Source organism: Pholcus phalangioides, unplaced genomic scaffold (assembly GCF_987345545.1).
Source record: "Pholcus phalangioides strain wild (caught in Gottingen) unplaced genomic scaffold, Ppha-v1.0 ptg000022l_1, whole genome shotgun sequence".
NCBI classification, from domain to species: Eukaryota; Metazoa; Arthropoda; class Arachnida; order Araneae; family Pholcidae; genus Pholcus; species Pholcus phalangioides.
In genome coordinates this window covers 32,842,408-32,869,921 of record NW_028301615.1, presented here as the reverse complement: position 1 = coordinate 32,869,921, position 27,514 = coordinate 32,842,408, and the positions used below count along the sequence as shown (strand labels likewise).

The 27,514-nt window shown below is 35.0% G+C and overlaps 1 protein-coding gene across 2 annotated transcripts in view; it reads right to left on the bottom strand.

The window, feature by feature from the left end:
• LOC149070221 (alpha-1,3-mannosyl-glycoprotein 4-beta-N-acetylglucosaminyltransferase A-like) overlaps positions 1-27,514 on the bottom strand; it is an 82,264-nt gene that overhangs the window by 12,489 nt on the left and 42,261 nt on the right. For both annotated transcript variants that reach the window (XM_089250103.1, XM_089250104.1), the window contains 8 exons: positions 20,145-20,477; positions 18,320-18,453; positions 15,763-15,809; positions 11,549-11,662; positions 6,940-7,015; positions 5,908-6,028; positions 4,444-4,574; positions 2,128-2,235 (listed from right to left, as the gene is read on the bottom strand). In XM_089250103.1, the coding sequence (XP_089106229.1) occupies positions 2,128-2,235; positions 4,444-4,574; positions 5,908-6,028; positions 6,940-7,015; positions 11,549-11,662; positions 15,763-15,809; positions 18,320-18,453; positions 20,145-20,477 (1,064 nt within the window). The remainder of the gene's footprint in view (positions 1-2,127; positions 2,236-4,443; positions 4,575-5,907; positions 6,029-6,939; positions 7,016-11,548; positions 11,663-15,762; positions 15,810-18,319; positions 18,454-20,144; positions 20,478-27,514) is intronic.

Below are 27,514 nucleotides of genomic sequence, written 5' to 3'. Positions count from 1 at the left end.
CCCGTTGAAAGAGTAATTTCAATATCAAAATTTTATTGTAAAATTATTAAACAGTTACTAAGTTTTCTTGCAAAATAATGTTTCATAGAATGATTATTCATAATTGTGTAGGGAAAAAAAGAGGTAGTTCAAAAATTTGTTTACTGCCCCACGGTAGATATTTTCATGCTAATAAGAGCCAAATCATGTAAAAATATGATGGACAACAACGCTATTACTAAACCAGACATGCACCTCGTCAATATTCCTCTGCAGAACTTCTAACGAATTGGAACATGTTAGGATGTGTGTGTATGTATAGTGAGCCTTCCGTGAAGTTTGTTTCTGTGTAATGCTTGTTATATGTAGTGCTGCCATCTGCAATCAATTTTTTTAACTGAATTTTTTCCCCTAACTCATAGTGAATGGACAAAAACTGGGGAAAAAAGTTTTTGGTACAACTTTGAAAATTTAAATTTTAAAAACTCTTTTTTAGTTTACTAAAAATTAATAAAAGTAGAGCTACCTTCTTTTTACAGCAGAACTTTTCCCTAACACTTTACAAACGATTCAGCTATTCATCTGTGCCTTTTGATAAGAGCTGACCAAATCAAACCAGAACAAAATTGTTGCACTTACTAATTTATCATAAAGCACTTGCTATGTTGCTCTTACGAAATTCACCATATCATATTGCAATGAAATCGCTTTGATAATATGTTGATACATCATAATTATTTACATGCACAAACATATTTCTCAATGCCAAAAGACAGAATCCGAGAAAATCAAACCAATCTTTAATAACGATAATAGAAAACATGTTTTGAGACTAAAAATACATGTTTTTGGTGGACTTCATGGAACCTGGAAATATTCTCACATCATAAGTCTACTTCAAAAAAAAATTATCACATCATGCAATTGAGAAACGCTGCTGAATGTGGGAGAGATTTTATGCAGAGGATTTGAAAACAGCTTCTTCTATAGTATCAAACATGTGTGGGAAAAAATTATGGCTCCGTGGAAGAATATATACATATAGTGAATACAAGAACATGATTGGTAATGTATTTTCTAGCATTTAATCCATGGATTAAACATTAAAAATATTGGAATTTCTTAGTCTGGGATTACATTTTGCTGCATCTCATCTGCAACTTTTTTCTGAGAGGTTGGAATAAAAATAAATATATTAAAAATCAGTTCGTAAAAATAATTTTTTAAATATCTATACATGGTGTACATCTACAAGTAAAAAAATATGTATTTTTTCCACAAAAACATAGCAAACAACTCCTTCTATTCCTTAACATATCATTATCAATAAATGAAATTTTTACATGCACATAAATTCATATTGTCTCGAAGCTGCCCTCAGCATCCGAGGCTGGCTCTAGATAGTATACGCGTAATACCAATTTCTGCCAATTAATTAATCAATCATTATGTCCACAAGTCGGATTAAAAGATTATTTAGAAAGAGAGAGAGAAGGCTTTTCCCAGCACAAGATATCAAGGAAACAGATATTTTCTGGATATTATGCTGAGGTGAACTCAGAAGGAAAAGTCATTTTGTCTCCGTTGGGACTCTAACCCAAGCCCTCTTGCATACTTAGTATGCTTGGCCGGTATTTACATTCCAATGAACAAATCTGCCTGGCACTCCTTCTCAAGATACCACTGCCCGAAGGGCAAGGTCAATTCTGAGAATCTACACAAGGCATTGGAAGTAACACCTGTACGTATAGGTGCCTCACTTATTTCTAAATACAGATTTGCTCATTTCTAAATAAAAAGTCTGGCCCAATTTCCAGATTGTCTAGCGTCACAAATACAAGGTCCTTTCCGAAATTCCGGGATACTGAAGCAAAATTCACTATTTGGCGCAGAAAAATATGAAAATACCCTATTGGAGCAGGATGGCGCAAGATGTTAATTTTAGCGCAATTGGCGCAGAGTTCCCACCCCTGCATGATTTCCAAACAATGTGTTTCAGACATGTTTACTTCTTTACAATGGTTTGTAACTTCCTCAATGCTCTCAGTACATGAAGAAAACCCGAGCAGCACAGAATATTATTGCTAATTCTTTATAAACTAAGGAATTTCATTTCATTTCAATTAAGAATGAAGAAGATCAAAATACCTTTAGCTTCTGAACTTTCCCTTTCAGAGAGGAATGAGTACCAACATGTTGGAATAATGATGGTTTGTAATGTAACCATACTTGATCTTTTCTTTTTCTACAATCTTTCTGCAAATTAAAACTATATTTTAGTGTTTTGAAGAAAGAAGTCGAAACAGTACTCGATTGCACTCATATTTGAAAACTTGAAAATGGTAAAAAAAATTATATAAACTTTATAAAGCATACAAATATATAACATTTCCAAAACCCAAGTTATGACTTGGGTTTTGAAAATGATAAATGGATAACCCCTTTCTCATTCTTTCGGACAAATAATATTATTGAATTTATAGACTTGTACTATGCTTTCATGCTCACACAAATACTACTAAATTCAAGTATTACGTAAGCAGATTTTCAGCGATTTTTGACCCTCTTTCTCCCCCCCCCCCCTGTCAGCAAAAGTCAGCAAAACACTGCCCCTCTTTCCCCCCTGTCAGCGAAATTTCGTCAGCAACTTAGAATATTTCATATCTTCAAAAAGGGGTGGTTGATGACGTAAGCAACCTTCAAACCCCCCTACCCCCTTGTCAGCAAAAGTCAGCAAATCCGAAACCCCCTTCCCCCCCTCAATGCTCACGTAATACTTGAATGACCCCTAAAGACAAAAGATTAGTCTTTCCTTGAGCAATCATGTTAATACTGTGTAACTCCCCTCTCTGTCCTTGATAACTGCTTAGATTTGGTTAGGAAAGGAGTCCACACAATTCTACGGGTACACAGCATCCAATTTAAGCCATTCATTGAAGATTAAATCACACAAATCCACCAAATTGCGGGGATGCTGATTTTTGGCATTTTACTCACTGATCCAAAAAGGTCCTTAAGATTTTCAGTGGGGTTGAGGTCAGGTGACTTAACATGCCAGTCGAGGTTTGATTGGGTGTGTGAGTGTTTGTCACATCCCAGTCATATATGTGATTAACCCTGTAAACTTTGCTGTTGTCATCTTGAAAAATATGTTTTACAACAGCATACTCATCATGAAGATATTTGCTGAAGGGCAACACCTGATCATTGAGAATGTTAAAATAAGCATGTTGGTTCATATTAGCAGTCGTGCAATGGGTGAGCCCAATCCATAGTATGAAAAATACTCCCAAACATCACAGACCCACCTCCAGCCGGAACCTAACCTTGTACACATTAAGGATGAAATGCTTCATTGAGCCTTCAATACACTTGATGCATGCTTCATTTGAATAAAGGCAAAAACGTGATTCGTCACACCACATTACCCGCTACCAGTCTGCTACTGCCCACGTTCTGTGATTTCTGGCCCATTAAAGACATGCAACTTTATGTGCCTGTGTGAGCAATGGTCTCTTGTGAGGTACCCGACTCCAAATCCTCATTGCATGCAGTTCCTGTTGCAACGTTCTCTTGCAAACAGGTTGGGATGGACCTTCATCTACTGACTGCAGCAATACCTGTTGGGATTGCAAGCAATTTTGATTAGCAACCTGTGAAACTCGTCTCCAGTCTCTCTTGGTTAGGATCCCTTTCCAATCACAGCTGGCATCATATTTCATAGCCATGTGTGTTACACCACTTCTTGTAGACACATCGAACACTCCGCTGTGAAACATCAACAAATACGGCAACTTCACTCACCATATGAACATGGGCACAGCTAAACACGATTGCCTTTTTTTTTGCCACTCTGTATGTACCCATCTTGACAAACAATTTCTGCTTGAAACTTTTTGTTTCTGTGTGAGAAATTTCTCACACAGCGTTACTACCTTATGATCACATAGAGGCAGTGTGCACAGTTGAGCATGTGACTCGACTGCTGCGCTATATGTTCAATGACACGTCCGTACATGTGCGACAGGTTGACCAATATTTTGTCCAGTGAACTTAATCTAATTACACCAGACAAAACCATCATTGATGTCGTAAAAAGATTATTTCTGGCAACTGCCAGCTCATTTTAGTGACAGTATAGCTTACAATGACTATAGTGACATCACAAAATATAGTAACAGTAGCTTACAATGATTTGATGTGGATTTGAACTTCAAGTGCACTTTCAAATTTTTCTCATCCATTCAATGTGGTTGTGTTTATAGCTGCATGTCTGTAGTTGCCAACAATTTCTGATTAATCATTGAAATTTATTTAAGAAAAAAAAATTAACACTGTAACTCATTCACTGGACAAGATTTAGACATTTTTGTTCAGATAATGTTATGAAAATAAAAAGTCTGAATAAACATTTTTTTTTTTGTTAAAAAAATTGAAAAATAAGACATTTTAAATTCAACTCACAGCATCTTTGTCAAAGCGACAAACTTTAGTCTGCACGCAATGGTCCAACAGCCAGTCAACTGGTTTATCATTATAAAATATTATGAAGAATGTAATCAACTTTGATAAATCTACACACTTGAACATCTTTCCTGGAAGGAAAAAAGAAAGCATACAATAGAAAAACTTTAAATATAGCAACCTAGTTAGAACTCAAATAGGTCAGTAATAAAACTTCAGTAAAAATCAGTGAAAAAAATTTTTTTTTCAATCTCTGCAATTGGTTTTCTTTAATTGCTAGTACAGTACAATGAAACTATGATTTCCCGTTCCATGCACAGTACATATTTTTTTCGGAGACTTATTGTATTTAATATCTTTTTCTGTTGAGATGTATTTCTTTCCCATGGTATGCAATTCGTAGCTATAATTTTTCATTTTGAACTTCTTTTTTTCTTTCAGACCCAGAATTGTCTGTTCCAGAATGTTTAACACAAGCAAGAATGCCCGGCAATGGTTCGCATAGAAAAGGAATATAATAATTCTTTCCTTCATTTTCCTATTCAATTTTCAAAAGGAAGACAATTTTTAACAGTGTCAAGGTATGTTAGAACAAAACTGGTCATCCACTGGCAGCAACTTGAAGCGATAAATAAGTCGAGTGCAATTGTATGTATTCGCAAGGCTGATCCCACTGCATGGAGAGTCTGAGAACTTGATCCATTAAAAACGACCTAGTGATTTCCAGCTACAACAGCAGATGACAGAGATTTCTGATTTATACAAGATTATTACCTCTTGCCTTATCTGCACAAGCGTAGCACAGTTGTTTACTTTTCTCCAACATTTGCTTCACTTTTTTTTTCTCCTCTCTCTCTCAGATGCTCTCCGCCCCTCCTTTCCCACATTGACATGGAAGTTGTAAATTTGGTAATTACCATTCATGGGTTGCAATGGCAAGTAGTAATTAATTAAATGTTATTATTTATTATTTACAACATGGATGTCTTCGCTGAATTTGTGTCAGATGTCTCATTAAGTATGGACTTGATCAATTTTCTCAATTTTTTTTTTTTGTTTTTCAATATTTTTAGATTATTCTACAAACACACGCTTTCAGATTACTTGCAGTGGGTAACATCTGCCATCCTTCTCGTCATCAGCCTCAATCTTGGCTGTTGTCACTCATGTAGCTTGATGCATGTTGTCGCTTCCAGTGGTCAACCAGCCTTAGAGTTGATGATTCCTGTGCAGAAGTTTTCTTTGCTACACTAATTCCTAAATAGTATGTTACACCACATTAGGGTGCTTTGACATTGACAATGGGTGCTGCCAGATATGTTTGGGATAAAATTACATTGGAAATAGAAACAGAAATTCCTAACTACTGTGCCATGGCACTTTTGGTACCTTTAAAATGACCCAAAATCAAGCAATTGTGAAATGAATCCAAAAAAATTTAGGATTTAACTTTTGGAGACTTACCTATAAACCCTAACTGACAGAAATCAAGGATAACCCAGTCCTTCTTTGCTACAGTTTGCTTCAGTGCATATTTCTTCATAATGTTAATATAGCCTGGCTTCGAAAGAATGTCATCTTCTAACTGCAAAACAAAATACAATATATACACTTAAAACTGTGACTTTCGAAGAAAAAAAAATTATTAATTCATTTATTTACAAATAAGAAGCTGGTGACCGATAAATAGTAAAACAAATTTTGGTTGATCACAGAAGCAATTTTTTTCATTACCTTCTTCTAAAAATCCTAGCAATGATGATTTGTATGCTTATTTTTGTGAAACATTTGTTGTTTTGGCATCTATTGAAAATGCAACACATTTTGATTGTAAATTTAGTCTGTAGTCTTTAACCACAGAGGTTCCACTGCGTGGATATGTCACTTTTGAAGTCTGAAATCAGCCAATGAAATTGGTTGATTTTAGGCCCAGCCAGTTCACGAAGTGCAAAGTGATCCTTGCCCAAAGTCGGATAACAAAAGACATGATTCGGGATCATTGTAAAATTGGCATATTTTTTGCGTGATAATTATGTCAACAGTAGTTATAGCAAACTATGGTCACGATGCTGTAATCATTTGTTTATCCAAAATTTTACAGAAAAACTATGTGTTTATATAATTATTTTTATAATTTTTCCACTCAAATTTCACTTTTTTTTTCCTCTCTTCACATGCAGAAAATCCAATACAGTTGCTATATACACACATGTATCACATGATGGCATTTAAAAAAATGGATTTGGCTCCTACCGGGCCGTCTTACATCAGCACATCAAGCTTTGGCCAGGGATCTCTGACCACTTCACGCAATGACTGGGCAAAGTCTGAATCATTTCTGCAATTCAGACTTTGGCCAATTTGGGAAGTGGTGGCCCCGTCAGAAGTTGGCCACACTTCAGGCTTTGGCAGTAACATATATGTGAATTTCATTGATGTGCATTTGGATCAATAGAGATATACAGAAAAAAAATACTTGCAAAAATGTAAAATTACCTGGACATAATATACACCTTTTGGCTGAGCATACATCATCAAGTATGCAAAATCTAAATTCTGTTTTGTTCGCCACCTGTGAATGAAAAAAAAATTATATTATAATTACAAATTATAGTGTAAAAATTTATGTAAAATTAATTATTAATGTAAAAATTACAATATTTTTTAAATAAAATAAAACTCGGATGAAACAAATATTTGTCATCGCCAATATCCTAAGTCTGAGCTCTTTGCTAAATGGGCCAACCACTTCACAAAGAGTGCAAACTCGTAGCCGTTCAATTTGTCATGGTACAAGTTTGTCGCAGTGTCAATTCATTGCGGTAAAAATTTGTCGCAGCTCCAATTCGTAGCTGTACAAGTTTGCCGCTGTGTCAATTCGTCATGACATCAATTTATATATTACAATGCAGGTTTTTTTTCTTACACGTGAAATAAAAAACATGAACAAAAAGTGTACACACAGTTAACTGAAAATAATTATTTTTTGTCAATGCGGAAAGGTCATTGAAATTAAAATTACAATATCAATTACATTTAAAAATTTAGCTGCACAAAAAAATTTAATTATATTTGAAAATTCAGTTATAAAAATTTGAAATGTTAAATAATTGATTTCTGCTGTGATAAAATTTCAATATCATTTGGAAAAATTTTGGTTTGTATGATATTCCCCAAATTACAGTCAGCCTACCTTTAATGGTAAATTTCTATCTACCCTATGGGCTCGAGAGTTTCTCCCCCTCCGAGAGTCATCAACATTTACAATTACAGTATCTCCATAAAAACCTGAAATATTTAATTAATTAATAATTAAATTAAATTAATATATTTAATTTTCACGCTATAAGCCACACTTCCCGCATTTGTTGGGATTTCTATTTCTCACAGGGAAGGGAGTTTGGTGCAGATCAAGAGTACAAATTTACAGTGCTTATGAATGACAATTCAATGACGTTTTTATATTGCCCACAGGATGAGCACCGACAAAGACCATGTAATCACCAATAAGAAAGACGACTATGGGTCAGTCACATAGATATAATATAACCATTAATCTTATGTTTATAATCAGTCGCATATCTTTGGCTGGCTTGTTTGAATATTTTCACATAGCTTTCATTAGCGTCTAAGCTTTTGGTACAAGGTTGGTGTGCTTGGTCTACATATTTCTGTTGGAAAAAACATGGAATATTGCAAAACCGAACATGAAAATGATATGTTGGTTTGCGTGTGCGTTTAAAAGTTTTTTCCCCATAACTTGTGTTCCAAAATTAGAAAAACTTTTAATGCAATTGAATTGCTTATTATTAATTTTCTTTGAGTTTTTTTTTAAATCATAAAATAGAGATACAGATTATACAGATGACAAAAAATATTGTAGTACTTTTTAAATTAAATTGTTTCAATTCAATTTAAATTGCAATAAATTGAAATCTCCGTATCGTGAAAAAAAAGAAAAAAATTATGATAGTTTAAAATAGCATCACTTGTTGTTCTATAAACCATCATCTGGCATTTTATTGCGATATTCACGTTAGATAAGTGTTTAAATAAAATGTTACTCAAAGGCACTGAAAATAAATAAAGGTTTAGATATTGCGGAGTGTTTATATGTACGATACGAATTGTTTTTAAAATTAAAATTATCTTGATAAATGTAGGCTATAATCAGAGGCAGATTTATAGCTTTCCCCCCTGTGGGCTATTCAAACCTTGTCTCCCTTCTCCCTTTCTAATTCATGTTCTTGATCACCAATTACTCAATTTTGGTTACGCCCTTTCACTTGAACTTGTCATCTTGGGATAAAGCCCGCATATACCCCCTCCCCACCCAGAGAATATACATCTGAATACAATCTTATATTGTCTGTTAATGTTAATTCACTTGTGTTCTAAGAAGAAATTTTTACTACTCACTGACTGGAGCCGTATGAGTGTCATGTACATGAAGTTACATACAATGGGCTAATTAAAAGTCTGATTTCATTCTTTTTACTTGAGAGTTGTTATTTTAGAGTTGAAAAAAAAAATCGATTGACATTTGCAGTGGTGTCAGAGACAGGGATGCTGTGGGTGCCCAGGGTGCTTTATGGAATGGATATGAGCACCCAGAGAAATGATTCAGAAATCAAAATTTCCTACTTCAAGATCAAGACAAGAACCTACACGTTCCAAACACTTGCGACATCCTTAGCCAGTCAAAGGTGCAGACATTAAGGAAGTAGGGATCTGAAAATCGCCATTCATTCCGTATATAAGGGACTCAACCCCATACTCAGGAGATGAAATGGTACATTGCATTGTATATTCATGAGTTATTGGAGTGAGGAGGGGCTCAAATGGCATCAGCTCCCAGTTTCTGGCGCCTATGGTCGGAGTGTTTGAATATTATTTCGATGTGATAATACAAAGTGATTTGAAATGTACATTGCATTGCAAAAAAAATAATTTGAAAATAAGACTTTTCGCAGCTGTTACACATAAAACTTAGATACATTGTCTATAAAAAATTCCTTAAAGATATATTCTATGCATGGATACATTTAATAGTGAGTTATGGAAATCGTGCTGGGGAGGCACACTGATCACAATTTATTATCTCTATGTGCACCCCCAACGCCCCTCGCTGCAAGAAATGGAAATCCCTACAGAAAGCGCAGCCTATACGATGGAAACTAAATTTTCAAAATTTATTTGATCCCAATTTATTATCTTGGTGAGCTCCCCAGCGCCCCTCGCTGTGAGAAATGGAAATCCTGACAAAAAGTGGGAAATGCGGCTTATACGGTGGAAATTAAATTTTAAAAATTTATTGGATCCCAATTTATTATCTTGACGTACGTTCCAATGTCCCTCGATGACTTCAATGAATACTTTCTTTCATTTGTTAAAAATTAAAACGGAGATGGGAAGGAGGAACATTTCCAATAAATTAGAAAAAAAATGAATTTCATTTTTTACGCATAAAGCAACTACCCTATTTATAAGATAATACAAACATATGAATTTTAAAGCAATTTAAATTTGTCGTGACGAATTGACATTGAAACAAAATGACTTCGCTACAACTTTGTACCGCGACGAAATGAGGCTGCGACAAATTTGTACCATGACGAAATGAGCCTACAACAAATTTGTACCGCGACGAAATGAGTCTGCGACAAATTTCTACCTCGACAAGTTTGTAGCATGACGAATTGACGCTGCGGCAAATTGAACGCGACGAATTGTCCCGCAACAAGTTGAGCGCAATGAATCGGCCTAGACCCGTGCCAATTTGCTATTGCATCCTCTCTTCTTTCAGATCCTTTTCAAATAAATGTGTTTTTTTTTACCAAGAATTCACGATTTAATTTTAACATCATAAGTACGAATTCACATGATTTTTTTTTAATGATTGATTCTGAATATTCCTCCAATACTAGTAGTGAAATAAACATTGTAGCTGTAATGTATGTATACATTAACTAAATACATTAATTCATCAGTGAATGAGATTTGCATATACATACAAAAACTTTTCATGGCATACAAGTCCATATAATGCTTTGTTTCCTCCCTCCCTCGAACGATCTTTATACACCTCTCTTACAAAAAAGGAGAGCTGTTCTTAATTTATTTATTTTTTCAGTGGTGATATTTGTTGCACTATGTATTACATAACAATTAAACTAAATGCTTTGAATTATCATCAAAGCACAACATAAATATTATATAGTATCTATTATATATTATATTCTATTTATACCTTATAGTATCATAACGTCCCAGATATTTACATTCTATGATAAGTTAAGTTTATTAAATTAAGTTATACAATTATTTGTTAAATATTTCTCAGGGAATATTAATGAGGTTTCTCAGCAAGTCACAGTATTAGTGGGTGCTGCTTGTTATTTCAAGTAAAATAATATGTTGAATTGTAGCAAGGAAAGGAATTGGACATTCCCAATACAGTAAAACACCCTAGAGCATCACCAAAAGAGTCCGTCGGCTCGTGCATTTTATAATTAAAGTATCAAATCCAAAAACCGAAAAATTGGAATGAATAGAAACCCTTGGTGATGCCTATCTGACTTTTGATCTGGTTCTGTTGGCTTAATCAATAAAATGCTATTTTGTTCAAAGCATACATTAATCCATCTCTTATTATCACTTCAGTAAATTAAAATTAATACAAATGAAGATTTTAGGGTACTTATTCAAGAAAGTTTTAAGTAAGGAAGAAAAAAATCTAAACATAAAATAGTTTGAAAGTGAGTTTCTCTGAGCAAACGGATGTTGCTGATTATATCCATTTTTTTCAGTCCATTTTTTTCTAATTCCTCCAATACTAGTAATCGGCATCATCATAAAGAGGTATCTAAGATGCATTTCTAAATACTGAATCATAAAACTTGTGGTTAGCTGCAAGTTTAAGATTTTTTAACAACCAACTGACTGTCTAATGACTGAAGCATATATTTGTGCCATTTCTTTTGTTGCTTTGTCCTGATTCTTTGTAGACTTAACTGATATCTTATGATTCTGAATTTCACAGCCGCACAAACAACATTATGAGTTACAAAAAGTTAGTTAACAATAGCTTCAATTGATTACATACCTAACTCGTTCAGGTGGATCACCTAATGTTTGCCTCAATGCAGCAAAATCTGGATAGTAAGTACTTGGAGGAGCTATAACTTCTAGAAGACCTGATGATATGTACTGTTGAAATCTGTAAAAAAAATTATGTATATAATATTTGAGAAAAAATGCTTTGGAAGGAAAACCTACCATATGAATTACAGTCAAACCCCGGTGTAATGCCACCATCCGTCCAAAAGAATTTCGGCACTATAGCGCAGTGGTGCACAAGCCGTGGGTAACGTAAATGAACTAGGAGGGTCACGAGAGATTCTCCAAAATAAAAACTTCCAAATAAGAAATTAAGTTTTATACAGTAAAACCTTGATAAGTCGTCACCTCATGTTATTGAAAAATTATGACGGCTTAAGCGGAGTGAGAACTTAACCAAAGTGTCGTCAGTTTCAATGTGCAATACTGTAAAAATCATATAAATTTAAAGTAATGTAACATTTATTAAAATATGAATTAAAATTACAATATTAATAAAATTTATGGATTGCAAAAGAAAAAATAGAAATGTTTGCCTTTTTTTGAGCTTTCATTACTTAACTTATGATAGTAAAATAAACTGGTACACTTTGATTCATGCTAGTAATTTTTAATTTAGACTAATCCCACTTTTTGCTTGTGTGGGGGGCCCCTTGGGTAGGGAAAAACATATGTTAGAAGACAGGAAAAAAATGTCTGGTTTTTCAACAAAGATATTTTGTTTAAATTTGAAGTGCTAGATTAGTGGGGTCCATGCAAAAATCAGGTCTAGCTCGAACAGTCCCCTAATGTGTGAAAAATTTTAGTCGGCAAACAGGCTTCCCCAGCTAGCTTTCGTTACTTGAACTGTTTCTGTTTGGTACATAAGGCTTTTATGGTGACTTTTGAGCATATGGCAATGTTGTTAACAAGCTCTTTTTTTAAAGGGACCATAAAATTAATCTGTTCCACTCTTTCAAACTTTTTCATAGTGATGAGTTAACCAAAATTTGTGACAAGTAAACAAGGTTATATTAACATTGTCGTCTATGAAAGCTAAATTACCATGTATCGTACAATATAATTTTATCAAATTCGACTTGTTTAATAATCACTATATCAGCTTCATCATACCAGAATCACGAATGTGCAATGTCCTTGCAAAAAAAGAACGTGGGAAATGACATTTGAATAGTTACTCTCCCAGGCCCGTCATTTGGGGGGTAAGGGGGGGGGGGGCGTTGCAAATATATATATATATATACATGTTCTTTGCCCCCCCCCCCCGGAAAAAGTTGAAATGACGGTCCTGTACTCTCCCCATATTACTATATGGAAGTTATTTTCCGAAAATGCTTTGTAACGTGTGTTTCAATAGGCATACACATTCACGTTTCAAGCACAACTTAGATAGTAAAACAAGGTATCTAATCAGCTGATAATAAAAAAAAGGAAAATTTGTACATTCGTGCTTCTGCCCCATGCGGCAGACAATATCAAGTTAGTACTTCTACAAGGTGACTTAGAGAGAATCACCCGATTTCAAAATTGTATATTTCTTAAAACTTAAAAACACAGAATAGAATAAGTATGCATTTTAATGTAACATGTATCCCTGTATATATGAATAGGGGAAAATGTGTCTAAGTTTTATAAGCAATTTTTGTTGATGGTCAAACTAAAGATTGTAGAATCACTTTGAAATCTGATTATTCTTTCTCAATCACCCTGCATAAGAAAATCAAAGATCATACACCTTGCTACACTTCCATCTTGCATAAGGGACACTGACTAAGTGCATCAAAAAACAAAAAATATTTATATGATATTTAAAAAAAAACTGAATATCTTTGGAAGTCAATAACACATAATTAAAATCGAAACAAGTGCACCAAAAAGTGTTTTCAGGGCAGCACATTTGCTGGCAAAAAAAATCGGAATGTCCCCAAAAAACCGGGACATATGGTCAGCCTACGAAGGGATCTCAAATAAATTTTTTGGTCAAAAGCGGGTCGCGCTTCAAAAAGTTTGTGCACCACTGCTATAGCGAATTTGGCATTATTTCAAATAATGGTCGGAATAGCATTTTGGAGGAGCTCCATTCACGCATTTGTTATGAACCATTGTATTTCTGTGTCTTATTAGTGTTACTCTATAAAAAAGGTATGTATTTAATAGTTTTAGGTATCTTAAATATTTCTTGGTATAAAACTCAACTGAAAAACATTTCTTACATTTCAACAAACACTTACATTTCAAATTATTTTAATTCTGCTAAATTTAGCGACACATTTTATAAGTATAAAACAAAATAAACAAGGAGAAATAATGGCTACAATATTTTTAGTCCACATTGGTTTGATAATCACAAATTTCCCATTTTTCATATACTGTAAGAACAACTTTGTTAGAGATGAATGAATGGAAAAAACCAAGGGATACAACTCTAATGCAGGACATCTAAGAGATACAACTCTAAATGCAGGAGGGAGTCACCTTCTCCCTCTGCCTATGCTGTTGAAAAACTTATGTTGGCAATATCGAACAAACTGGTACACATACCATGATACACTTTCCATTATCAATAAATCTGTTTCTTTGAATACGTTGTTGTTCAGCTCTAAGGTGAAAGTGTGTGTGCAAACATGCACGTTCAGACGTTCAGTGTGCCTTCTAAGACACCCCCCCCCCCCTGGACCATGTCCTTCTTTATTCTTAGAGTCATTTGCTCTAAACCAGTGATTCCCAATGTGAGCGTTAATGCCCCCTTGGGGGCAATGGAATGTTCCGGGGGGGGGGGGGGGTAGAAGCTACGGGTATAACATAGGATCCTATGGGTTAGATTGCGTTGGGGGGGGGGGGATCGACAGGAGAAAAAAATTTCTGAAGAAGGGGGCAATGGGACAAAAAAGGTTGGGAAACTATGCTCTCAACCATAACAACAATGAAATGAAAAGGATAAATCCCCAACTCCCCTTTAAAAAAAAAAACAACGTAATGGAAGATGAAATGTTGTTGAAATTCTTGAAAAAGGACACATTGATTTTGTGTACATCCAAACAATAGTTAGCATTAAAGCAGTTGGTACTAGAACAGATTTTATTAAACATTATAATCCTTACAACGAAGATTTGTTCACTGAAAATTTAAGGCGCTAAGCAGAGTTGACACTATAACAGGGAGAGAACTATAACAGGGTTTGACTGTATTTACATGTAAAAAGAGGGCATAGTTCAAATTTCATTAATTTAAATATTTAATGCATACGCTTTCATGTGATTTCATGTTAAATAATGATATATGCAAATACGAAGGCCACAACAGGCAAATTGCCCACCGAGGTGGCTGAAAAAAAGATGCCCATAAAAAATATGGATGGCAAATAAATACAGCAACCCAATGTAACACCATGCATCATGAAAAATCAATAATTGATGATATATAACACTGCTCATAAAAGAGATTCCGGTTGTCTTATCTAAGTATGGATAGCTTCTCTATTTATCTCAATATGTTTCAACGGCCCTCAGAGATAAGCTCTCTCTCTCTATTCCATTTATTATAACAACCCTATTAGAGGAAAAACTTTCAACAACACCAAAAACTGGAGTTGTCAGTGATTTTGACCATGCAAGTACAATAGAACCCCATTATAACAGACTTCGCTTATATCGGACAGCTAAAAAAATCATCTGATGAGTTTAAAACTAGCTTTAAGTATTCAAAAAGTATTAACTCATTTAAAAAGCATTGCCAAGCAAGTGATTAAACATGGATCATTGTTTTGTTTTGTGTATACCTTGATGTCCTGCATAACTCATACTGCTTGTCACACAGAAAAGTTAAGATTAATGCAGCATACAGTATATGAACGCATCTTTTCCAATTTGACCTATGTTGAAAACGGCTTTTTATTAGATGTATTATAGCTAACTATTGTAGCATTACACCCCTATAAGAATTATTTGTTATAAATAAGTTAAATAAATTATAATATTGTTATAATAATAATTATAAGTTATAATAAATTATTTGTTACCTCCGGATTTGCATTATATCGGACAACATTCAGCTCCAATTAGTTTGTTATAATGAGGTTCTACTGTATTTTAAATAACAGGTATTCACACACTACTTACAACACCTGTTGCACCAATATTAGGTTTTGTTTGGCTAATAAAACATTATATCGTTAAAAAATGTTAAATAAAAGCCACTCACTGGTTCTCAATTTCAGCAGCTTGTTTTGTAATGTAATCTAGATCAGTCTACAAATGAAAACAAACATAAGATTAAACTTTCATTATTACATCTACAACTCCAATTCAATATCATAATAAAAAAAGTCTTTAGGAACTGTAAATGTAAATTTTCAATATTGATAACACATTGATATTACCCAGGTGGCATGAGAAAATACAATAGAACCCTGTTACACAGTACCTAGATACTAGGGCTGGACAAATCTCCAAAAATTTACATGACTGACTGGGCATATGGCTTAATTTAACAGATGCCCAAATCAATATTTTACATGTTCAAAAATTATCACTGGATTTACTTTAAAAAATCAAAAAATTGATTTATTTGCATAAAAAATATCGAAAAAGTGATATACAGTGGAAACCTGTCTAAGACGGGCATTGTATGAGACGGAAACCTGTCTTGAACGAAATAAAAATTTTGTTCCGTTAAAAAGTTTGTCCGTTCAATGATTAGTGCTTTGATTTGCACCTTTATAAAACGAAAATCTGTACAAAACGGAATATTATTTCAGTCCCTTGACATTCTGTCTCGTACAGGTTTCACTGAAATTTTTTTTAATCGAAATCTTGAAAGAAATACAAAAATTCAGAAATAACGTGGTCACCATTTAAAAATCTAAAATTAGTCAAATTGTTAATTATGATTTCCCATACTGTTGGCATCAGAAAAGATCTCACCATGTTATAAAATTCCCCTTCACTCTTATAGAATCATAACCTACTAGGATGCCAGACTGGGTGACAAACTGGGCCTATGCTAGGGTGGCCATATCATGCGACTGAAAAACTGGCACAAATCCTGATAAAAACCAGGACATTAAGCAAATTCACTTATAAAAACTAGGACATTTTAAAAAAAAATTTAGAAGGCATTTTTGTGTCGAATTGTTAACCACAGATAAAATTACCTATTGTAGTAAAAACCTGGGTCTTGTATGGTTTAGTTCATTGTTCTTCGACCACTTTTCTCACTGTAGACCGCTGAAGTTAAGTGAAAATTTTTGCGAACCAGTCTAAATGGGAGAAATAACTTGCGAACCAGTGAAAAAAAATATGAGGAGAAAAATTTTTCCTAACCTTCTGATTGATTATATTGCATGTTTTTATACTTTGCTTTTATAAATATGAGAAACCAATTACAGCTAGAATTCCTGCTTTCATCTATTGAATAAAATCAAAACTATCTGTTGTAATTCCCAAAATAAAATGGTGGTTGGTTTTAAACCATTGTGCAGATTGAAAATGAACAACATGTAGTATGAGAAAACTACAATTTTTTCCTCTATTCTGCACACCAGTGCAAATTCTACATGCTAAAAATATAGTAACCAGTATTTTGGCGCGTAAAATTTACACCAGTATGCAGCATAAAAGTAATATATAGTATCATAGCATATCTTGGTTTACATGCTGCAAACTGGTTTGAAAATAGCAACCAACTTCACTTTAAAAAAAAACTAAGCAGATAGTTTAGTTTTTACTTGATAGGTGGCAGTATGGAGTCTTATAATTTGTTATACTTTTTCCAATATTTTTGTGTAGAAGAGAAACGAAGCATGTTCTGCAATTTTAGAATCAATATAGCAATAATTTTTTATCCTTTTTTGTACACTTTACATAGTGTTTAAAACAGCCATACATTGGCGTATGCGGGGGGGGGGGGGTGTTTAACCCCCCCGCATATAGATTATAGTGTTATTTCACAGGAAAAAAACGTAAATCCCCCCCTTTGAGAGGAAAAAAAACATTGAAATCCCCCCCCCCCCCCCCGAGAAAACTCGGGGTAAACGTAAAAATATATTTTTACGTTTTTATAACAAATCAAGAAGTTCTTTTTTCTCTTCTTCTCTGTTAATATGATTAAGATATACTATTTTGCTGAAAGAGAAGTTTTCAGTTTTCTAGAATAGTCCAGTTGCAGTATATATGAGGGCCCATGATTACACCAGGCTGCCAAATATTAGGACCATGAAAATAGCTCAAAATACATTGACTACACATTTGTGTAACGGCTGTCAAAAAAAACATTTCTGTGAAATTTTACACATGTATGGAGGAACATTTCCATCATCATTGATGAAAAAAAATTTTAAAAATTAAAACGTTCACAAATCGTTTTCTTTTTTCATATGTCCACATCAGGCATGTAGTCGGGGGGGAAAAACATGCTCGGTCGAAATTTTTACATGCCGGGGGAATGTTGGGCAATAGATTTGTCCAACCCTTCTAGAGACACAGCCGAATGGGGTATATTGTAGATGCAAACATATTTCCCCATTACTGAGAATATCCACTTTTGTGCGCCTCGATATAATGCTGGAATAAACCATGTTCCCCCAGCTACTGCAGTATAACAGGGTCCTATTGTAATTTGAAATAAAAAGGATATTCAATACAATTTCTATTGATTATGTGGTCATTAACACCCTAAAACACAGTTAACTCAGCATATTAGCTAAATTTTAAAAAAAACAGGAAATGTATCCATTTTTACACTGAATGTATAGTAATACCTCTGCAATAAAAACAACAATGACACAGTCATCTTGTTCTTCTGGACTCATGTTTTCGATGAGATTTTGAAGAGTTGACATCAGGTAGCTTTGAACATCTCTCTTCACAGTTGGTATCCCTAACACCATACTCACTGTAAATTATACCATGGAGAGTTAATATATACACATACGTAAATGAAACTAGAGATGAATTCATTTGATTCATATATTATTGTTGATAATAACAACATACAACACATATAACTGTTGCAGTTTGCTATATCCAGTGTTTCGGCTCAGCATGATTTCTCTGTATAACCCTTGAACCCCATTAAACATAAAAAGCACAAATTTTATAATAAACTAGCTGTTACCCATAGCTTCGCTCATGTGGATTTGGTAATATGAAAATTGCTTGGTGATGTTTCCTTTCAATAAAATTTGAATCCCTCATGATCCCCTTGGGTGTTGCATTTCCAGAAATGCTATCTTGGTGAATCCTTCCTCTATATTATAAAATATAATACTGACCGAATTTCATATTTACAGCTTCCAGCGGTTTGTGCTCAGCGACCATATAACTTTTGACTCCCCCTCCATGTCCCCCTTACAGTATGAATTTTGAAAAACCCATTGTGTTCGTGAGTTTTCACATTACAAAATAAAACTATTGACCGAATTCCATATTTATAGCTTCAGCGATTTCTGCTCAACAATGATTGTCCCATGTCCACTTTAGAGGTCGAATTTTGGGGAAAAAACCCTCTTAGTGAGTCTTTGCCATGAAATAAAACTACTCACCAAATTTCATAAATCTTGCTCCAGTGGTTTCGGCTCAGCATGATTTCTCTGTATAACCCTTGAACCCCATTAAGGGTTGAATTTCAAAAACCCTTTCTTAGAGGGTCTTTACTGCATGAAATGAAACCACTGACCAAATTTCATATTCATATCTTCAGTGGTTTCAGCTTGGCGATGATGAATAAATCAGTGAATCAGGACATGTCATTATATATATATATTATCAGAGCTGCCTTAATATTACAGTGAAAATCCCTCTTAACGGTCAACCTCCCCACAGATGCTGTCCCCCCCCCCCCCCCTTTAACGTTCAAATAGCAATTTCTCTATTCTGTTTGAAGAATGTATTTCAAAAGTCCTGCTTAACAGTAAAATGGACGCCAAACCACAAAAAACTAATTTACATGATTTTCAAATGTACCATATATTTTCCTGCGAATAAACTGCTGATGTTTTATGAATTAAAAAGCATTCTTTGGCTATATCCAGTTGCAGTTTTTTCTCCCTAAAAAAGGTTGTAATGCAAATAAATATTTTAAAAATTTAATTACAAAAATTAGTTTTTTGAAGATTCAAGATATTGTGTAAAAGTAAACAAAAAAAAAATTTAAATATTTTCTACAAAAATGTGTGTGTGTGTGTCACCAACTCCCCTTTTCATTCTTCAATATTTTACTATTGGTGAATGAAATTGGCATAAGCAAGTTATGTGCCACTTTGACTTGTATGACTTTTTTTTTTCTCAAGATAATGAAATTCACATCCACGGAATACATGAGAATTTATCGTGGGCACATTTAAAAAAACACATTTTTAGATTTTTTTTTTCACAAAATTAATTCATGTTCTCAATGCATAATTGTAATACTAACAGACACACCACTAAAGATCAAAGAACTGAATTTAAAAAAATTTAGATCGTGAACAAAACAATCAAACACTTCAGATGATATAAGCTTGTATTGATTTGAATCTAATCTGTGAAACAAAGTTTCAGTTTTCTACATAAACATCATAAGTCATGTGTGTATTTGCTACATACCACCAGAACGGCCCTTGGAAAGTTTAATGGCAGGATGCAGGCTGTTTGGGGAGTTCAGCAGATGAGGAAGAAAATGATGAATTGATGGAAGCTGGAGATCTGGACTACCCTGCACACTGGCGATTAGCTGTTCTGTATCCTTCCAGAGGGTACCTCTGCCAGTGTGCACTGTTCGGTTATGAATCTCTTGACTAGCCATGCTGAGAAGAACGCCAAAGTTCTGTCTCAGCATCATGATATCACTGCGTCTTTCCAAATTCAACATCTCTGCATGTCTCAATCTTTCATGCAGCTCAACTATCCTCTGATTCAGGATATGTTCCTCTGAGAGATCTTCAATGAGAAACAAAAAAAAAGTATTATTTAACCATCAAATAATTCTTGTTCTAGAGAAAACATATGAACTTGGCAAATTTTGCACGAAAAAAATGGGTAATACAAAGATGAAAGTTTAGTTGTATTAAAGACAACCAACCAAATATTTCATTACAATTATTCAAAATTTCACTGGATGTTCAACAATTCATCTTCCTGCATGAATAATTTCATATTTCGCACTGTGACAAGAATAACGTCACAACCAAAAAAAATTCACAAATAATTCCCTATTCAAAACAACAATTTTTTTTCTCGACAAGTCTGGAATAGTGACACTGTAGTCCTAATTAATAAAGATACGAATCCCACGAACTGTCTTTCCTAAAGTATTTGCACTTTGATTTCACAAAAAAGGTGAAGTTTAGTTTTGTTACACTGCAATGTTAGGTTTTTTGAGTTGTGACACTGTTCTTCCGATGGTGTGATTTGTTTTTTCACTTTGTTGCTTTCTTCTAAACCAGGAGTCTTCAAACTTTCAGACATTGCAGGCCACATTGAAATTTTCCATGAAGCCAGCAGGCAATCAAGTCATACTCCTGTATTTAGAATATATAGTAAGATGGTATGCATATTCACGAAGACTTAACGTAATGTTCAGTGGTTTTAACGGATGGGTTAGCAGGCAAATGAATTAAACAGTGGGGCCCCCAAATTATTTCAAAAAAGATTATTCTCTGAATTAACTATTCCTTCAATAAATATTAATTTTCAATAAGGTTGAAATTACTTCCCTCAGTAATTCTGAACTTGGTTCTTCATCCATTACATAATTCTAAAATTTCATGAGTTATGCAACTGTTTCATTAAAACTGAAATTGTTTCTAAAAGTAATTGTATGACATACTTGTTCCAAATAATTATAAATTCTCATCAATTATGAAATAATTTCTTTCAATGATTTCGAAAGTAAATTATTATGCAACTATTTTTTTTCAATGGTTTTGAAATTATTACTTTCAAAAATTATATCAAAAATATTTTGGAGAAGCAATTATAAAATTATTTCTTTCATTAAGACAGTGGTGCTTAACCAGGAGTCCTTAGAGAGGTTTCATGGGACACATGAGCTTCGATGAAAAAAAAATTAACTTATTATTTTACATTATTGTAGCTCGACTTTGTGAATGGGTCCTCATGTTTGTGGCACAAAGCGTCTGTGGAACATGAAAAGATAAGAACCCTTGCATTGAGACGTTTCTCAGCAATTCTGTGATTATGTATACCTTTTGGATGTCGAATTTTCCGTCCCGATATATATGAAATCAGGGGTCGTATGGAAGTTAAGGGGACCGAGCCCAAAATTCGTAAAGACGACACTCTTGATGTATCAAACGCATTTCACAGTTATAACTACCACAGTACAGCTCTTAGTGACCAACCCTTTTTTTTTCAATTCAATCCCCCCATTCAATGTAAATTAGCTATTTTCTATAAATGGTCGGCGGGCCAAGTCAAGGGTCTCCGAGGGTCGCATTAGCCTGCAGGCTATGCGTTGAAGATCAATGTTTTAAACACAAATTTCAAAAAAATGAATTCACGGTAAGTTTCAATGACCGTTTTAAACATTAGTCTCCCGTGATCACGGGAACTATCGCCACATGGAAACGACCAACAAGTAGCTACGTTACCGCTAATTACTATTATTACTAAGTGACCATTTCCGGCAATAATTCTGCACATTTGCACCCGCTGCCCTTGCAGAAAATTGCACATACGCTTCTTAGGCACATAAACGTGTGTTTATTGATGTAAAAATGCAGTCAATGAACTAGAAAAGAAATAAAACTGTATTTTGGAGAGCAATAGAACCGCTTCAATGCATGTATTTTTTTTTTTTACCAAGAAACCCAGATTTTTTGTTTAAACATGTTGGGTCAGCAGGCACGCACTCCAAGGCTTTGTTTGAATTAAGGGAATGGGGCAAAACAATAAGGCACGTGGGATTTCCTAGACCTCTAGTTTGATTGGAAAACACCAGAAGGCTTCCCTCTTCTAGCAAAATTATTAATCCTTAACTTTCGAACACGGACTGAAGCACCTGAAGCACGTGGAAACGATTAGATGAATTTTGTTAGGGGGAACCAATGATGTGCAATATCTACACGTACGAGCTTGTAAACAAGAGATTCTATTCAAAAGAAAGAGTATTTCGAATATAAAAGAAAACTTTTTTCTCTTTTATATGATGCATGGCTGAATGGAGACAGAGCTAATACAGTCCGTGAAAAAAGTAGCGATTATAATGAATCATAAATATTTAATGTCAGCTTTATCAAACTTCATGAATTACCAATGGAGATATAAAAGCCAGGCACCGGCTCAGAAGGAACATGGGATCCGGCTGGAACAATTAACATTTACTGAGGCATGGAAACGATTGGTTCGGACCACAAGCATGGACGACGGCATGATTAGCGTCAAACATGAAAGATGGTTTCGCTAATGGGATACAAAATGTATGAAAGAAAAATGTGTTATAATACATAATGCCCATTATTTTGGTTAGCAGAGCGAATTTCTATGCTGCATTAATGCAACGGATGAAAAGTTCTCGCCAATGCAGGGAGGACATAAGTGCGTTGATCATTTTCCTTTTGTTTGATTTTTGGCGACTACGATTCAGTTGTTTGAAATGGTGGACAAAATCATAGGCGGAGATAGACTTGGAAGTTTGGGGGGGCACGGTCATTATTGCTGGGGGGCTCATTGATGATGATGTCAGTTCATCTATACATATATGCATTAGATCAGTCGGCTGCACCTTTGATGCTGGGAGGGCAATGATCTCACGCTCCCCCCCCCCCCCGTATCTGTGCCCACAGACAAAATAAAAATTGTTCCGCGATATATTTTCAAACAAATTTACTGAATGATAAAAATTAGATACATACGATTTACACACCACCGACATAATATTGACAAATATTGTACATACATATAGATCACCCGCACATGTTTTTGGTGCTGGGCGCGATGTTTCCCTTTTCTCTATATCTCAACCCATAGACACATCCTTCAAAATTGTAAAATATTATTCGATGTGTTCCCATGTCTTATTCGGAAAAAACATTCCTGTCCTTGAAAGAGTGTGAGTTATGAACAAAGGTTCAAAAGAAAACCGCCCTTGGCCCACATGTTAAAAAAGAACAAAAAAAAAACGGAAAAAGGAATTATTTTATTAATATCCAATTTTTTATTTATCTGAACAGCGCTTCCGCATCGTGGTATACATAATCAGTGCCTTTTTTATCACGTGCACGTGCTTCTGTAAGAAGCTTACAGAAGCACGTGTGATAAGCCAAATTATCGCATCGCATAATGGGTTTTTTTTTCTGACCGCTCTAAACCAGTTCCGCGAGCTGTCTGCCGCGTTCGAAGGCAAAAGAAGTATAATAAAAAATAATAATAAATAAAAATGAAGATGCGCTGTTGCTTCTTATTGTACAAGAAATAAAACTACTGCTACGAGCGCGCGGCGACCTTTGCCACTGAACTGAATTTTCGCAACAAGATCCATATGCAATGGCGAGAAAATCGACGGACCGGAAATTCTAGTCAAATTACAAAAATAAAAAGGGGGGATGAATATCGGCTACTAGGGCGTCCTTTGTGCATAATAGGATTCTGAGAGACGGAGCATACATTTGATCTGAATATACAATCAAGGTTCGGTTCAAGGAAGAGAAATACAGAAAAAGAACGTGTTCAAAATAGTGTATTCTGTCTGATCGTGCATATCCCACTACACAACATACGCCATCCTTAAACATACAGCAAGTAGAAACTACCATGGTGAATAGTCAGTCCGTTAGCAATCGCTTTCGGATCTCATTACTGTATCAGTCATTGCTATTCGCAGACCGGCAGGAGGACATAAAATCCAATCAATGGGTTTGTCTATACCTTCATCTTAGCCCTGTTTTACTAGGCATTGTACTTCTTTTTCTAAAACTCATCCCCAAAGAATTGCCGATAGGAAAGAAAGAATTCATTTAAATTTTGTCGGTATGAAACTCATTTTTCTCGAAGCTGCTGCTCGGTCTTTTCATCGCATTGAAATAAATATTTAATGGCAACGTAAAGAAATTGAAATTTGACAAAGAAGTCATTTTCAATCGAAATCAGCGTATTTTGACTATTTTTACAGGGCTGCTCAAAAGTTGAATTTTAGGCGATTGATGTTGAAAAAAATTAAATAAATAAAGGTGATGCGCCACATAAACTTGGGTGCATATTAAGTCTGCGTGAATCGTATTATGGCGCTTTACGTGAATCAACAAATCGACGGTTCGCCACCGGGAATTAAGAGCCTCTAAGAAACAGATCTGCGTTGATGGCCTGTTGCAATGGCTGACGGCATCCCCAAAGCAGAATGTTTAGCCATAGCCCACTAAACAATGAATGAATGAATGTCTAGTCGGCCGTGGTTTAGCACTGTTCTGCGACGAGCCCTCAGCTGACTGAAAATGTTCTGCGGTAAAAATCCCCATACATGTAATAGTGTTTTTTGCACTTTTTCTTAAAATTCTTTCGAATTGTTCTGCGACGTGTCGCAGAACAATTTTGGCACATTCTGCTTTGGGGGACCGCACCATAAAAACAAAAAACAAAAAGAATCATTCGGAACTTAGCAGGGATTATAAAATTGATGAAGGTACAACCCATAAATATTTCGTCAGAGAAGTCAAGAGAAAAAGAAAATACTGTATGGATCGGTGTTAATTGTGTGCTCTGAAACACACCAAAACACCCATTTTTCTTAGGTCACTCAAAACAAATTCCATGATATAGGCTGAGATGATTTATAACATCTACCATACGGACATCATACATCGCATCATTTCACTGCCATTTGCTTCGTTCCTATGAAAATTTATAATGTGGAAAATTATTCGCTGATGTAATGCTAATCAAAACCCACATAAATTATTTTTTTGCTTCTAAACCAGGGATGCACACTACACCAGTTTCTGGCCCACGGACTGAAAACTTTGCGCATTCCTACTCTAAACCATTTAATCCCAGCGGGGGAAATCAGAAAATTTGAAAATCTACGAACCATAATTCATTAATCATGAACGCCAGAACACATATCAACTTGTCCCGTAGCCGAGATCTCTCTCAACCCAGTAGGAGCCACTAAACAGTAGGTCAGTCTTAATCATCAATTACAAAATTTGACGCGTCACAAAGATGACACAATGCTTACTCACACAAGTGGATATGGAATTCACAAAACCGAAATTATCAGTAAGGATAAACAAACTAACCGAGTTCAATAGTTCCGCACTGCAATATGAAAACCGAAAACTATATGCTTTTGTGAGGGGCGTCGGAATTCTTTATTTTTTTAAGTCTGAATGTTGAGCTCGAAAATTCATGCAGAAATTTTTAATCCCGATAAATGGCTGTGGGTGCTCGGGCACCTTCGGCCCCGACGACACTGCCTATTCCTATGAATATACGTACTTCGTTTGACAAGTTCGAAACACGAGTCCAGACACACAGAAGCCCGCACTTATCACAGGAGTGAATTGAGAAATTAGTTTAATTCATGATGAGACAAGATAACTAGGTGTTTGGTTTTCACACACACACATGCATTAATAATATTCTCCACGTGCACATCACTTATGCAAAAGGAACGTAAAAATAAAAAAAAAACGTAGAGTGTGGCGTATAGCTTACAAGTCGAACAAAAAGGCAATGATTACGACAATGCCAGCAGTTATTATGCCAAAAAGAAGTCATTTTTCATCTGTGGGACTCTCTCTCTCTCTCTCTCTCCGTCCTCGAATCCATACTTGCTCCTGAATTGAGGTGCCCCTGTAATGAGGAAGGCCATTTCACGCTCTACGAACTGATGGCACCAGCCTAGTAAAAAATGAACAAGAAACGATCTTTCCCGTTTGCCAGCGAACTTTTTTTTTTCTTGTTGTTCATCCCACTCACGTTTTGATCCACGAGAGGACACAAAAAAAAATTGTATTGCATAAACCTGGTGGGACAAATTGCCAAGACAAAACCGAATCCCTCCGCCCACACAAGCGAAAAAAGAAATTGATACAAACGAAAAAAAATGTCCTCTGGAAAATGAAAAGGACAATACATTTGGCCATCAACAAAATAGAAATGTAATTTCTCATTGTGCTTCGCCTTTAATACAATGCACAGGTTGTGGTTGGTCCGTACTGAATAACATTGCCTTAGAACTAATTTCTCTTATCAACTGTAGACGGGATGGCACGAGCGCCTGACTATATACTGGACTGATGATTTCGGTGATCTTTCCCACTTATCAGCATCAGAATTTGATCATATACAGTCAATCCCGCTTATAACGTTTTTCAAAAAACCCTCGTGGAAAAACGTTATAAGCGGGAGAACGCTTTAAACGGGAAATATCAATGAGTATTAGTAACATTTGGGACCACAAAAATCGGTCGTTCAAAGAGGGAAAACGTTCTAAGTGGGAAGGTCATATGCGGGATGTACTTACTGTATATGGGTTGCTCGAATGAAACACAGAGAAAGCTATGAATTTCACTAAACACACTTGAATTCATGGTAAGTGTCAATATCTCTTGGTATGTCAACATATCAACCCTCGTGTATTCTTCTTCGATAGGATTGGGAATACCGGATCAGGATTCCAAGCAAAATCTGTTTGATCATTTCTCGAACCAAAGCTCAAAAAAAATTTTGATCAAAATTCTCATGAGGAAGAATTATAATTGAAAATCTTAACCATTTTCCGAGTTTTCCTTTCTATTCACAGAAATTTCCCTAATTTTTGCCAAATATTTTAAATTGTACGCGTTTTTCCTGACCATTTTTTATTTTCCTGACTTTCCAGATTGGGAACCCCGCACAATCTTTTCATTATAAAAAAATATATGACATGAAAAAATATATTACTAAGAGCAATTTAATTATTTTGATAATTCAGGGCGGAGAAAAGAACAAATGGCCGACAAGCTCATATATTCCAC